This window comes from Phoxinus phoxinus (genome assembly GCF_949152265.1).
Source record: "Phoxinus phoxinus genome assembly, chromosome: 14".
In the NCBI taxonomy this organism is placed as follows: Eukaryota; Metazoa; Chordata; class Actinopteri; order Cypriniformes; family Leuciscidae; genus Phoxinus; species Phoxinus phoxinus.
This window is the reverse complement of record NC_136889.1, coordinates 12,997,642-13,010,442: the sequence shown is the minus strand read 5'-3', so window position 1 is coordinate 13,010,442 and position 12,801 is coordinate 12,997,642. Positions and strand designations below refer to the sequence as shown.

General features: G+C 38.8%; 2 protein-coding genes across 5 annotated transcripts in view; both read right to left on the bottom strand.

Annotated features, from left to right (window-relative positions):
* Positions 1–12,801, bottom strand: part of sorbs1 (sorbin and SH3 domain containing 1) — a 67,671-nt gene that overhangs the window by 22,794 nt on the left and 32,076 nt on the right. For all 4 annotated transcript variants that reach the window (XM_079634937.1, XM_079634938.1, XM_079634939.1 and 1 more), the window contains 2 exons: positions 8,438–8,610; positions 2,883–2,968 (listed from right to left, as the gene is read on the bottom strand). In XM_079634937.1, coding sequence (XP_079491063.1) covers positions 2,883–2,968; positions 8,438–8,610 — 259 coding nt within the window. The remainder of the gene's footprint in view (positions 1–2,882; positions 2,969–8,437; positions 8,611–12,801) is intronic.
* On the bottom strand, positions 4,506–6,345 carry LOC307010342 (sorbin and SH3 domain-containing protein 1-like). Its single transcript, XM_079634942.1, has one exon. The coding sequence runs from the start codon at positions 6,213–6,215 to the stop codon at positions 4,713–4,715; it is 1,503 nt and encodes a 500-aa protein (XP_079491068.1). The 5' UTR covers positions 6,216–6,345; the 3' UTR covers positions 4,506–4,712.

Here is a 12,801-nt window from a genome sequence, read left to right as displayed (position 1 = left end):
TGATATCTCGAACGGTTTGGCCGTGGCGAGGAAACGAATTTATGGCGAATATTGGAAACAGGAAGTGTGTTATAACATCCTCATACATTAATTGATCTGGATGAAACTTCAGCAGTGTGTTCGCTGTAAGAGGCCGATCACATGGATGTGACTATTGTGAGTCAAAGTTATAGCGCCACCAACTGGCAGCATGAAGTGTGTCACTTTCAAAATGCTTTAAAATCACCCTCTTATTTTTACCCGATTTGCTTCAAACTTTATGTGTATAATGTAAACACACGGCAGATGTAGACCTGTGAAAGGATTATTGATATCTTAAATACTGTTGCCATGGCAACGCATCAAACTTTAATATTCTTTTTTAAAGTTTTTGAAACTCTTAACATGCTTGAAATTGCATGAAACTCGACAGACACTTTACATTTATTGCCTAGTACACTTGTGCAAAGTTTCAGAAACGGGCGTGGTAAGGGGCTCAGTAGCGCCACCTTTAGTCAAAAATGGGGTATTAGTTTTACCTACAGTAACAAAAATCAGTATTTATATTTATCTCCCCGAGCCGGACAACTTTCTAATTTACAGTCATTAGCTCCGACCAACAGGAAGTCAGATATTTTGGTTTGAATGTGATTTGATGGGAATTTTGCCAGTCTCTCTCAGTGTCTGTGTGTGTGAGAGAGGAGGGGGGGCTTTATTTTAACCCTTTCTCTGCTGTGTGGGACTTCTCGGGCACTTTTGGGGCCCTTAACGTGCTCGAAAACTCTTGAAACTTTGCACACAGGTCAGAACCTGCGGCCATCAGGGCCGGGCTTGAAGCTGGTACCCGGGCGTGGCAGGGGGGCTCAACAGCGCCCCCTTTAACGGGGTCCGAAAACTTGGTCCATATATCAAACTGAATATTGCATAAATTAGTATGAAACTCGGTACACATATAGATCTCATCGGGCCGAACAACTTTCGTGCTCTAAGTTTTACGCCAGCCCAACAGGAAGTCGGCTATTATGGGTTGTATGAAAACGCACGCCCCTGGAATTTTATATACTCCTCCAAGAAATGTAATTCGATCTTCACCAAACTCGGTCAGCATGAAGTCAAGACATGGAAGATGATAAATTGCCAGGGGATTTTTGATATCTCGAACGGTTTGGCCGTGGCGAGGAAACAAATTTATGATTAAAAAAGGATGCATAAAGTGTGTTATAACTTAGTTATAATTTTACCTACAGTTACAAAACTCAGCGTGTACATTGATCTTATCAAGCCAAACAACTTTCTAATTTACAGTCATTAGCTCCGACCAACAGAAAGTCAGATATTGTGGTTTGAATGTGGATTGTGTCTCTCTCGGTCTCTCTGCCATTCTGTGTGTGTGTGTGTCTGTCTGTGTGGGGAGGGGAGGGAAGGGGAGGGGGGATCTGTGTGTGTGTGTGTGTGTGTGTGTGTATGTGTGTGTGTGTGTGTGTGTGTGTGGGGAGGGGGGCAGAAAGAGTCTATTAAAAATAGTTATATTGTGCCATCAAGTGTTTTATACTATGTATACATGTGTTTTCTTCTTTTAAACAGTTTATTAAACTACACTCATTTCAGTTAATTCAACACGGCATTTTTATGTATATTTAAACATAATCAAAGTCTACTTTCCGTCACAATTAGGATATTATTTTGTTTTTTTTCAATTTTCTCTGTCTCCCTCTCCCTCTGTCTGTCCTTCCCCTCCCCCTCACTCCACCAGTCTCTCTCTCTCTCTCTCTCTCTCTCTCTCTCTCTCTCTCTCTCTCTCTCTCTCTCTCTCTCTCTCTCTGTGTGTGTGTGGGGCTGGGTGTCTGTTACAGTGACAAGATTTTAACCTTCATTGCTGCGTGTAAATTTCTGCCTACATTAAAAGATAAAGAAATCTCTTGGCTTGTCTTTCACACACACACACACACACACACACACACACACACACACACACACACACACACACACACACACACACACACACACACACACACACACACACACACACACACACACACACACACACACACACAAACACACACGTGCATTGCAATCTTGACATCGCAGTATGTTCCTTATAGCCTTAATAAAATAGTCAACCTTACATATAAAAATTACACTGCTCTGTTTAAATAGTCAGTTGTACAGTTTGTGCCGTTCATAGTAAGCACCGCTCCACTGTGATGTTTCAAAGCACATTTTTGCACATTTGAAGAGGATCATTTTTCAATATTGGAACGTGAGTGAAATACAAAGCCTATAATAAAGAATAGTTTAGCATCCAAAATTTTTAATAATATGTATATATATTATTATTATTATTATATATAGAATAATAATATACATGTTAAAAATAGGGAGGGGAAAAAAAATATACACACATACGGTATATATATATATGTATATATATATATATATATATATATATATATATATATATATATATATATATATAAAACATTTTCTTATATGTGGCCTCGATGCGCACTTTTGCAGAACCCACACTGATACAAGCTCTAAAGCAGACTTCTTCTCGACAGTCAAAGCGGAGTTACGTTATTGCCCGTCGTGCACAGGAACCCTAAAGGCACCGGGGTGGCGGATTTTTATATATATATATATATATATATATATATATATATATAAATAAATATAGCTGCAAGCAGCGATGGAGGGCCCAAGCCGGTGGCACCGTCTTCCTGGTGCCACCGGCTTGGGCCCGTAATCGCTGCTTGCAGCTATATTTTAAATTGTTACTTCTCAAGTAAATGTATCTTGTTTTAAGGATGTTTATATGTTGTTCCTGGAAAACAACATAAACATAGCAATTAAGAAAATCATTTGTTTGCAGTGTGAATAAAATGTCAAAACAGATATGGCACCTCTTTATCTCCATAGCGTTTCCGGACAGTCTCGTCTGGGTTCTCTCCATGATCCCCGTGGCCTAATGGATGTGAGGAATCGGAGTCTGTTTGAAAAAACATAGGATTCACTTTCTGTTGCAAAATAAAATAAATAAAGTAAGAGTAAGTGCAATGATTCAAGTCAGTCTTGGTTCAAGCATTCCACAACACTTCATATCTCTGAAATTTCCATTCATAGAGCATGTCAATGGGGATGATATAGACATTCTGGAAACAACACAAATATAACAAAAGATGTTATATAAAATATATAAATAAAATGACATGAACATAAAATGGCTTACACATCTTACAGTTTAACATTAGAATAGTTTATGCATAAAGCAAGTATTTTGAGATCTGCAGGATAAGCATAAGCCATGGTCAGTCAAAATAAAAAGTTGCATGCATCAAAACTTAACATCATGGAAAAAGTATGGTACAAATACACATTTTGACATTCCTTTCAAAAATGTCTAGTGTTATATGTATAATGCAGATTTAAAAAATAGAAAATTAAGTGACAACCACATAATAATAAACAAAACAAAAAACATAATAGCCATTTGAATGCACTGGTCCTGATCCTTAAACAGAGTAAAAACCGACTCATGTTTATACTATTCTATGAAATTTGTCTTTTAATTTCAGATCAAATCTGTGAAAGGCTTTGCAGTATGATGAAAGTTGTAAGTGCATGAAACAATTTTAAATGTCTGTTTAATGTACAAAATGCATCTGTTCAATAACATTTGAGGCCTGAAATATTTTCTCAAGCTGACAAGAAGCTAAATGACATGTGGGTGAATCCTGCGCCAAAATTCCTCTCAGTTTCCAACTCTTATCATTATTCAATGTTAGGATGAAAACAGAACTTCTGGTATGTAGTAATACTTCATAATGGATTCATGGAATCTGGCTTTTACAAAAGTAACATTATAGAGAACATTAAAGGGATAGTCACCCCAAAATCAAAGTTCTGACATATTTCCTCACCCTCATGTCATTCCAAACCTGTTTGACTTCTTAAGTGGAACATAAAAGACAATATTTAGAAAAGTGGTAACCATTGACTTGTATGGACAAAAAAAAAAAAAAAAAAAACTCTTATTTTTTCTCCAAAGAAGACATTTTAATGAATGACATGAGGGTGAGGAAATTATGACATTTTTGGGTGACCTGTCCTTTTAATTTTTTGGAATAAACTTGAATTAACTTCTTTATACTGTATATATAAACTTATTTATACATGATTATATATGTATATAATCTGACTTAAAGTCAATCATTTTATATTATACCACTGTTTATGATTTGATTACATAATTAAAAAAATTATGGAATGCATAGAAGATCAATCCCTCATAAAACATCTTAAGTGCGGTACCTTTGTTGTTTTGACTTAAATTTCAAATACACTTTTGCTTAAAATTAAGCATTAAAAATAAACAAATAAGAACTGCTTCTACTTTATTGAAGAATGCCTTGAAATCCCTTTGGAACAACAGTTTCAGAACCCAGGCAGCTGAAAGGTTCAGTCACTGTTGCACTCCATGGGTGGTACTTTTTACCAAGACTTTGATCTGTTCTTTTTTTATATGTATGCCTGGTCATAGTTATCTGGACAATGTATTACAAAGGCAATACAAAAATAATACTAAATGGCTGAAGGGAAAGTCTGAGAATAAAAAAAAAAAAAGTGAAGTAACACACTTAAACACAACACAACAGAAATATGCCAATCTGGTTACAAACCACACAAAGTTGGCCAAACAGTGCACACGGAAGAAATGGAAAAAATAAAGTCACTCAGTGATGACAGAAGAGCAGACAAGAGAGAGAAAGGCTGGAGGAAGATGAGTGATCACAGACATAGTCATGCCCGAACATGAGTGTGGACAATCTGACACTCATGACACTCTCAATATAGCCACCTTCAGAGTGATCTTTACTGGCTTCTGAGCCCTCCACATCCATGAGGTCATCCGAGTTGCACCCCTCACAGGGAGAGCTCTCTCCGTTACTGAGCCTCTCCAGCACCTCTAAAGAGGACAGGCGTTGGGGAATCACAGGCTTCGGCCTGGCCGAGAAGAGCTCTCCGGCCACGGGCTTCATGGCGGAGAGAGCGCAAGTCTTTTTGGCCTGTTGACTGTGTAAGGACCTCCGTAAGGAGAAAGGAGCTGGTCCCATCAGAAGCAAGTTTCTTGGGGGAGCAGATCTCTTCTCCTGCAGGGTGTTGGCCTGTTGCCGCTCGTGCCTGAGGATTGTGGTGAAACGTGTGTAGGAAGCCGGGCAGGTGCCTTTACACTTGCTTTGTTTGGTGTGGAAGGGGAAGTGATCATGGTGATGGTTACCTGTGGGTTCTGAGGTACAGCTGGAGGGCGTCTCTTTGGCAGCATCATGAATGCAACTGTTTTTTTCCTTCGATTTGCCCTCATTTTCCAAAGGTAAGTCAATTCTTGAGGTGTTCAGGCACTCGTCTGACACAGAAGCTTTCTCTTTGGGTGTTTGGGCCTCTGTATTCATGGTTGGCCAGTCCTCAGTATGTGCAGGCTCTGGCATGACTAGTGTCTCAGCTGACAAAGCGGACTGGAGAAAGTAGGCCGGCGCAGGGCTGTGGGAAGGGCTTGGGTTACTAGGGAGTATGGGCATCGAGGCAGAACGAGTGGGCGCACAGTTCGAACGCTGAATGATACGCTCAAACTCCATCACTCGAAAAGTGACGGAATCCCGGGGGATGAACTCAGTCCTATCCAGGGTAATGTCGCCCCCCGGCTTCTCGAAAAAGGAAGCCAAGCAGCGGACACTGCCGTTGGGGCTAGAGCCCAAGGAGCTCGGCCTCTGAATGTTATGCATGTTTCGATAGAGGGCGGAGAACTCAGCAGTGCTCCTCACAGATCCCACAACAGGTCCATTTTTATGAAGGTTCCTGCTCTCGGGTGAACCATTGCCCTTGCAAGCTGAATTTAACCTGTGATCGGCATTCTGCGTATCTCCATTCTGTGAGCCACAGGCCTCCGGATGCAGATCCTCGCAGCTGTGCGCTTTGGGCCGCTGTTGTGTCTGCTCGGTCCGTCTTTCCAGGCTCTCATCGGTAGAGGGCGATAACTTGGGCTTAAACTTGGAGGGAAGGATTTGAGGGATGCAGGCTTTGGTGGCTGACAAGGACTTTTTAGTCTTGTATTGAGAAGCTAGTGCATTAGTGGCAAGAACTGAGTGAGTATTTACAGAAGAGCAGGGTGAAATCATACAGCCATTCCCACCTTTATAATCCACTGGCAGGCATGCAGGGTAACAGAACAAAGAGTGCATTAGATTACACTTGCAACAAGCACGAACACAACAGTATCACACAACTGGCAAATAATTTAGAAATGTTACATTAATTACTAAATAAATACTCCAATAAGTCTATTTTGTCAGTCCATTTTATCTAAAGCATTCAAGCAGGTTCAACTCTGAATTTAATTAAACTTGAAGGCAATACATTGCCTTATTTTCCCCCCAAAACCAGTTAAGTGCAAACCTCACCCCGCAGCCGATTCTAAATATTTCATTGGTCATGTCAATCACCGTGCAGATTGCCTCAAATAACCTCTAAACACTCCACCCTAATCTTAACCTTAGCATTGATAGCACATATGATTCTGATAGACAGCAGCATTACTGTTTGTCATGATGGCGTCTATCCATAATCTTTCTGAACTCTGGACCTAATCCACGAAGTCTGAACTCGACAGGTGACTGCATGATGGAGTTGGCCAATGAAATCGACTGCTGGCCGGGGTTTGCAATTTGGAGTAAACAAAGGTTAAAAATAAAAATAAACTTAATTACTTGTACTAAAAAGAACACCATATAAAAGAATAGTATGTTTGGAATATTTTATTGTGGTAATTCAGATTCAAATCTGTCAGTATTAAATGGTGCAATTTTTAAACAAGTCTAGGAGACTGTTAAAGTCATTAATAAATCATATAACAACTAAGAGATTTTACTCCTGGCAAACTGCAAAACAAAAATATTCAATATTCAGTCCTGTGTGAGCAGAGTTTCAAATCCATAAATACGAGTATAGGCCTAGTTTAAAACAAAAGGAAGAAAATTAACTATTTCTGCTTTAACTTACAACTGGCAATGAATCAAAATACTGTACCACTAAACTGCCAAGTGGAACGTCACCTCCAACATGCATGTGACTCCCATGGTAATTCATGTGACCTCCTCAGTAACTCTTTTATGTTTAAAAACTGTTTTAAAAAATAAAAAATGCGCTGAAAGACAATGAATCTAAAATTTAGCATTTACTTTACTTGTGTTCTGACTTCCAATAAGTTTTTTGGTCCAACCAAATGCACCATTTGTTTCCTATTGTGAAGGTTTGTCCAAATGTGCCGATATGCTTTTCTTTTTGGCCAATCGCAGACTCCCCCAAACCGCTCCAAGACAGGCACTTACTCCCGTTGTGGTCATTAACTTGCAATGCAACAATGCAAGCACTACAAGTCTTGGGAATTCTCACCATAGAAACCTCTAGTGTGCTGTGAAGTTACCAGCTGCTATCCACAGGAATTACAGGCAGAATGTTAATAGATATTTACAGCATATTGCCAAAAATGCAGCAGGAACATGGTATAGATAGTAATGATTACTTAAAAGCAAGGGGGAAAATAGGGAAACTCACATCATTTGGATTAAACAAAATTTTGCAATGTGCTTTAATTCATATATTTGTCTTTAATGATTTCTTTATACTCAATTATGCATTTCGAAACATAAATGTAAGAAGTCACAACAAGATACACTGCATTGTATATATTCTGTATGCAAAACATGTTGTCTTGGAAAGTCAAAGCAGACAGAAACAAGAGTTAAAAAAAGATCTTCACACAGTGGTCAACAAAGCCATTGTCTAAACATGTGGGTCATGTTAACTATTAACGGATACAGTCATCATCCTCAACCCTTGTGCATTCCGCTTTCCACCCCCTGCCGACCCGAGCGGCCCATCCTCGGGGTCAAATGTGCTAGCATTCCATTCATGACCTCACTCTGACAGCTGACCCCCTCATACCTGACCACCCCTGAACATGCTGCATGTTTATCTCCTCTGCAGGGTGAGTGTCTACCATCAGATCCCCCCATTAATCTCTACGTACAGCCCCTTTCCTCACACCATGGCCCACTTCTAAAGCAGTTGGACACCCAACTGAGATGAACCTCATGTGCCCATTCTGTCTAACAAGCCGGCGTCGAGTGAATGACTAAAGGTCAAACCGGACATCTGTTATGTGTCAACTGTGAAAAATGGCCAGCTTTAACGAAACACAGAAAGACAAATGAGCTGTGTTATTTGTGTGGTATTGTGAAGGAAGGAATGTAGAAAATGCTGATGAAGAGGGCTCAACGGGCAACAAATGGGCCAGCTTTACAATAATGTAGTATGATTTTAATCATATTTCAAGTAGAAATCCTTAAACCAAAATCATTTCAAACCTGAATTAAACTTATATAAAAACAGAGTGGAAGCCTACCTTTAGAAGAAGTGCTGGGGTTGCGCTTGTTAAGCGCTCTCAGGCCCTGCAGTGGGATGTCGCCGCCCTCCAGGACACTCTTGTAAGTGTGTCGATCACATTCTGGCACTGCCTGCCCACTGGCAGACAAGCTGTCCTTCTCTGCTTCACTGTCGCCTGCTTTACAGGTCGAGCTGGGCACAAATAGAGATATGAGGCTGTGACTTAAATAAATCATCATATTCACGCGACATGTCTGAACAGAATTCTAGTGTTTATATGTAAATAAATGTATTTTTATTACAAGCAGATATACTGTAGACAACATAAAATACTATATAGTAGAAAAAAATTACTTTTAAAAACTGTAAATTGAAGATTTATTGAGCACACTAACATAAACCTGTGCATACTTTGTTATTATTTTTATACGCTTTAAAGTGATATATATTTACATTATTTTACTAATGTAAAAAAAAAAGAAGAATAAAATACATGATTGAAAAAAAAATATATATTAATTATGTACTTTTAATACTGCCAAACAGTTTAAAACTTGGACGTTTTTAGTCAGCCTGTACTGACTGCTCTTTGATATAGATGGGACAGCGCCAGCTGCTCTGGCCCTTATCAGAACATTCCTCAGAGGCCTGTGTGGCATCCTTTAAAAAACATGCTTGAAGATTTCCACATGTAGCAGTTAGTCATATAAACCTAAAGTGTGTGCTTACCTAAAAGTAAGAAGTTCTTTAGGGATGCACACCTTTAATAAGTTGTCTTTTTGTCTTCTGTAATAATGTAATAATGAGCTGTAGTCTATGTTGGTATAGGGAAAACGAAAGTATATCATGCTTACTTATCAATATGCTGTATGCAATAAAGAAATAATATTGAGTCCAGTAAGACCATGCTATGTTTTTAGCAGACTATTCTCTGCTGAAAAACAAAAATGCATGATGGTCTTAGTTGTTTTAAATTGGTCTTGCTGGTCTGACCATCTTACAAGTGCCCAAAACCCCAAACCAGCCCAGCCTGACCAGAATGAGACTGTTTTTCCAACAGGGTTAACACAACAAACTCACATGGCCTACATGCTAAAGGGACTGAGAAGGAATTTATCCATGACAAGGATTTTAAATGCACAGACAATGGTCCTATACATCGGCAGCTCTTTTTCGGAGGGAATCATATTAACAGTTACAGTTATGGGCCGTAACAGCCAGCACACCAATAAAATCTTAAGGGCCTTAGCATACTTTCCTACTTTTTTTATACGTAGTTGGAAACAATAAAATACCCCTTATTCAACAAAAATGATGTGTGCGTACAAGACACTGTTCTTGTGACTCCAGCTTTATGAATTATTCCATTATACTGTACACTTAGTAAAGTCCCCAAGAATGACATGACCCTTGGGATGCTTCGGATGCTTTCCGCTGGAGAAGTGAGAAGAAGTGAGCACACGTCATTCCAGACGCCACTGGCTCCAAACCCAGGAACCTGAGCAGCTGTCTGACAACTGCTGGAGCGGAGATGGTCTTACCAGATTTATCTGACCATCAGTAAAGCTGAAGTATGTTCATGCTGTCCGGCTCCTTTTCAAGGATCTGTTAGCCATAAGGCAAAACTATGTTTCTCTCAGGAATACACTTACACAGGGTTTGTCTCTCAGACATTCCTCAAGTCATGAGAGCATATTTTTGGTTTAGTGTTTTGGCTGAACACTAGTTGGCCTCCTGGTTTATCACTAAACCATGTGGCTTTTGATAAAACAATAAACACCACATCCAAACATCACAAAGATCCTCACACCAAAAGTGAAGACCGCTAGGCTAAAAGATGCCACAGATTCTTAAGAGAGATGTAAATACCACAAAAGATTCATTCATTTGTATGTTTTACTGTTACATTTTTGGCAAAGGAAGCATGGACTTTTTTTTTTACTTTAATGAATATGTTTATTTACTGTTTAAAAAAACGAGTTAAGTTAAAGAATGCTTTTAAAGAAAGCTTACATAACATTAAATTGATTCTATTTTTGTTGCGCATGCTTTAGACGATACTTCAGATGTTTTTCTGGATCAAAATAATACAAAATAAATAAATGTGCGGTTTTTTTCACTATATTGTATTTTTCTCCCTGTTCTAGCAGGTACTATTCTAGACAGTGTTTGAAACTTATTGTATTCCTTATTATTTGCTTTGGATAAAAGTATCTGCTAAATCAATAAATGTAAGTTAATAAATGTTTTCTTTGTAAATTATATATATATATATATATATATATATATATATATATATATATATATATATACAGTTAGGTCCATATATATTTGGACACAGGCACAATTTTCATACTTTTGGTTCTGTATACCACCAGAATAAAATTAAAATGAAACAATCAATATGAATTTGAAGTGCAGACTTTCAGCTTTAATTAAAGGGGTTGAACAAAAATATCAAGTAAACATTTTAAGAACTGCAACCATTTTTATACACAGTACCCCTATTTTCAGGGGCTCAAATGTAATTGGACAAATTAATATAATCATAAATAAAATGTTCATTTTTAATATTTTGTTGAGAATCCTTTGCAGGCAATGACTGCCTGAAGTCTGGAACTCATGGACATCACCAAAGACTGGGTTTCCTGCTTTGTGATGCTTTGCCAGGCCTTAACTGCAGCTGTCTTCAGCTGTTGTTTGTTTGTAGGTCTTTCTGCCTTTAGTTTTACCTTCAGCAAGTGAAATGCATGCTCGATCGGGTTGAGATCAGGTGATTGACTCGGCCATTGCAGAATATTCCACTTCTTTTCCTTAAAAAACTCCTGGGTTGCTTTTGCAGTGTGTTTTGGATCATTGTCCATCTGTACTGTGAAGCGCCGTCCAACCAACTTTGCTGCATTTGGCTTAATCTGGGCAGACAGTATATTCCTATACACTTCAGAATTCATCCGGCTGCTTCTGTCTTCTGTTACATCATCAATAAACACCAGTGATCCAGTGCCACTGGAAGCCATGCATGCCCATGCCATCACACTGCCTCCACCATGTTTAACAGAAGATGTTGTATTCTTTGGATCATGAGCTGTTCCAAGCTTTCTCCATACTTTTTTCTTCCCGTCATTTTGGTACATGTTGATTTTAGTTTCATCCGTCCAAAGAATGCTTTTCCAGAACTGGTCAGGCTTTTTTAGATGCTTTTTGGCAAAGTCTAATCTGGCCTTTCTATTCTTGATGCTTACGAATGGTTTGCACCTTGTGGTGAACCCTCTGTATTTGTTCTCGTGAAGTCTTCTCTTGATTGTAGACTTTGACAATGACACGCCTACCTCCTGGAGAGTGTCCTTCACTTGGCTGGATGTTGTGAATGGGTTTTTCTTTACCATGGAGAGGATCCTGCGATCATCTACCACTGTTGTCTTCCGTGGACGTCCAGGCCTTTTTATGTTGCTGAGCTCACCAGTGGATTCTTTTTTTCTCAGATTGTACCAAACTGTTGATTTGGCCACTCCTAATATTCCTGCTATCTCTCGGATGGATTTATTTTGTTTTTGAAGCCTAATGATGGCCTGTTTTACTTGCATGGAGAGCTCCTTTGAACGCATGATGTAGGTTCACAGCAATATATTCCAAATGCAAATACTACACTTAGAATCAACTCCAGACCTTTTACCTGTTTAATTAATGAATAAATAACGAAGGAATAGCCCACACCTGTCCATGAAATCACTTTTGATTCAATTGTCCAATTACTTTTGGTCCCTTGAAAAAGGGGGGGTGGCTCTCCCAAGAGCTGTAATTCCTAAACCCTTCCTCCAATTTGGATGTAAATACCCTCAAATTAAACCTGAGAGTGTGCACTTTCAGCCCATATCCATTAAATAACTATAGCTTGAATATGTGTTGGTAAATACCTGAAAAAAAGAAAAATTGTGCCTGTGTCCAAATACATATGGACCTAACTGTATATATATATATATAATTATTATTATTTTTCATTATTATCATTATTTTTCACCAAGTTAATAAATGAAAAAACATTTTGTTTAAATGTAAATATCTTCAAATTTAAATAATATGACTGTTATGTCAGTATTGTGAATGCATGATCACGTAAATGCCATAGTGAAAGCTGTCACTTTACTGTGTGCTTCACAAACAGCACATTCAAATTTGGGGGATTTCTGCTAACAGAATGGGTGGACGTTAGAGGTCTCTTATCTCTCTTAAAAAGACATCCAGGCTTTATTTTCAGTCCCTAGTTTCAGCACGAAACAAATCATCACACCATCCGTGGCCTCTCCTCCACGAACGCACGCATGCTTACAAACATACATCACACGAACGCCTACACTGGACAGCCTGCATTGCAAATGGTCGTTC

What these genes read in the sequence shown, in the direction of transcription:
- LOC307010342 (XM_079634942.1), bottom strand. Translation starts at nt 6,215, where the DNA reads ATGCACTCTTTGTTCTGTTACCCTGCATGCCTGCCAGTGGATTATAAA.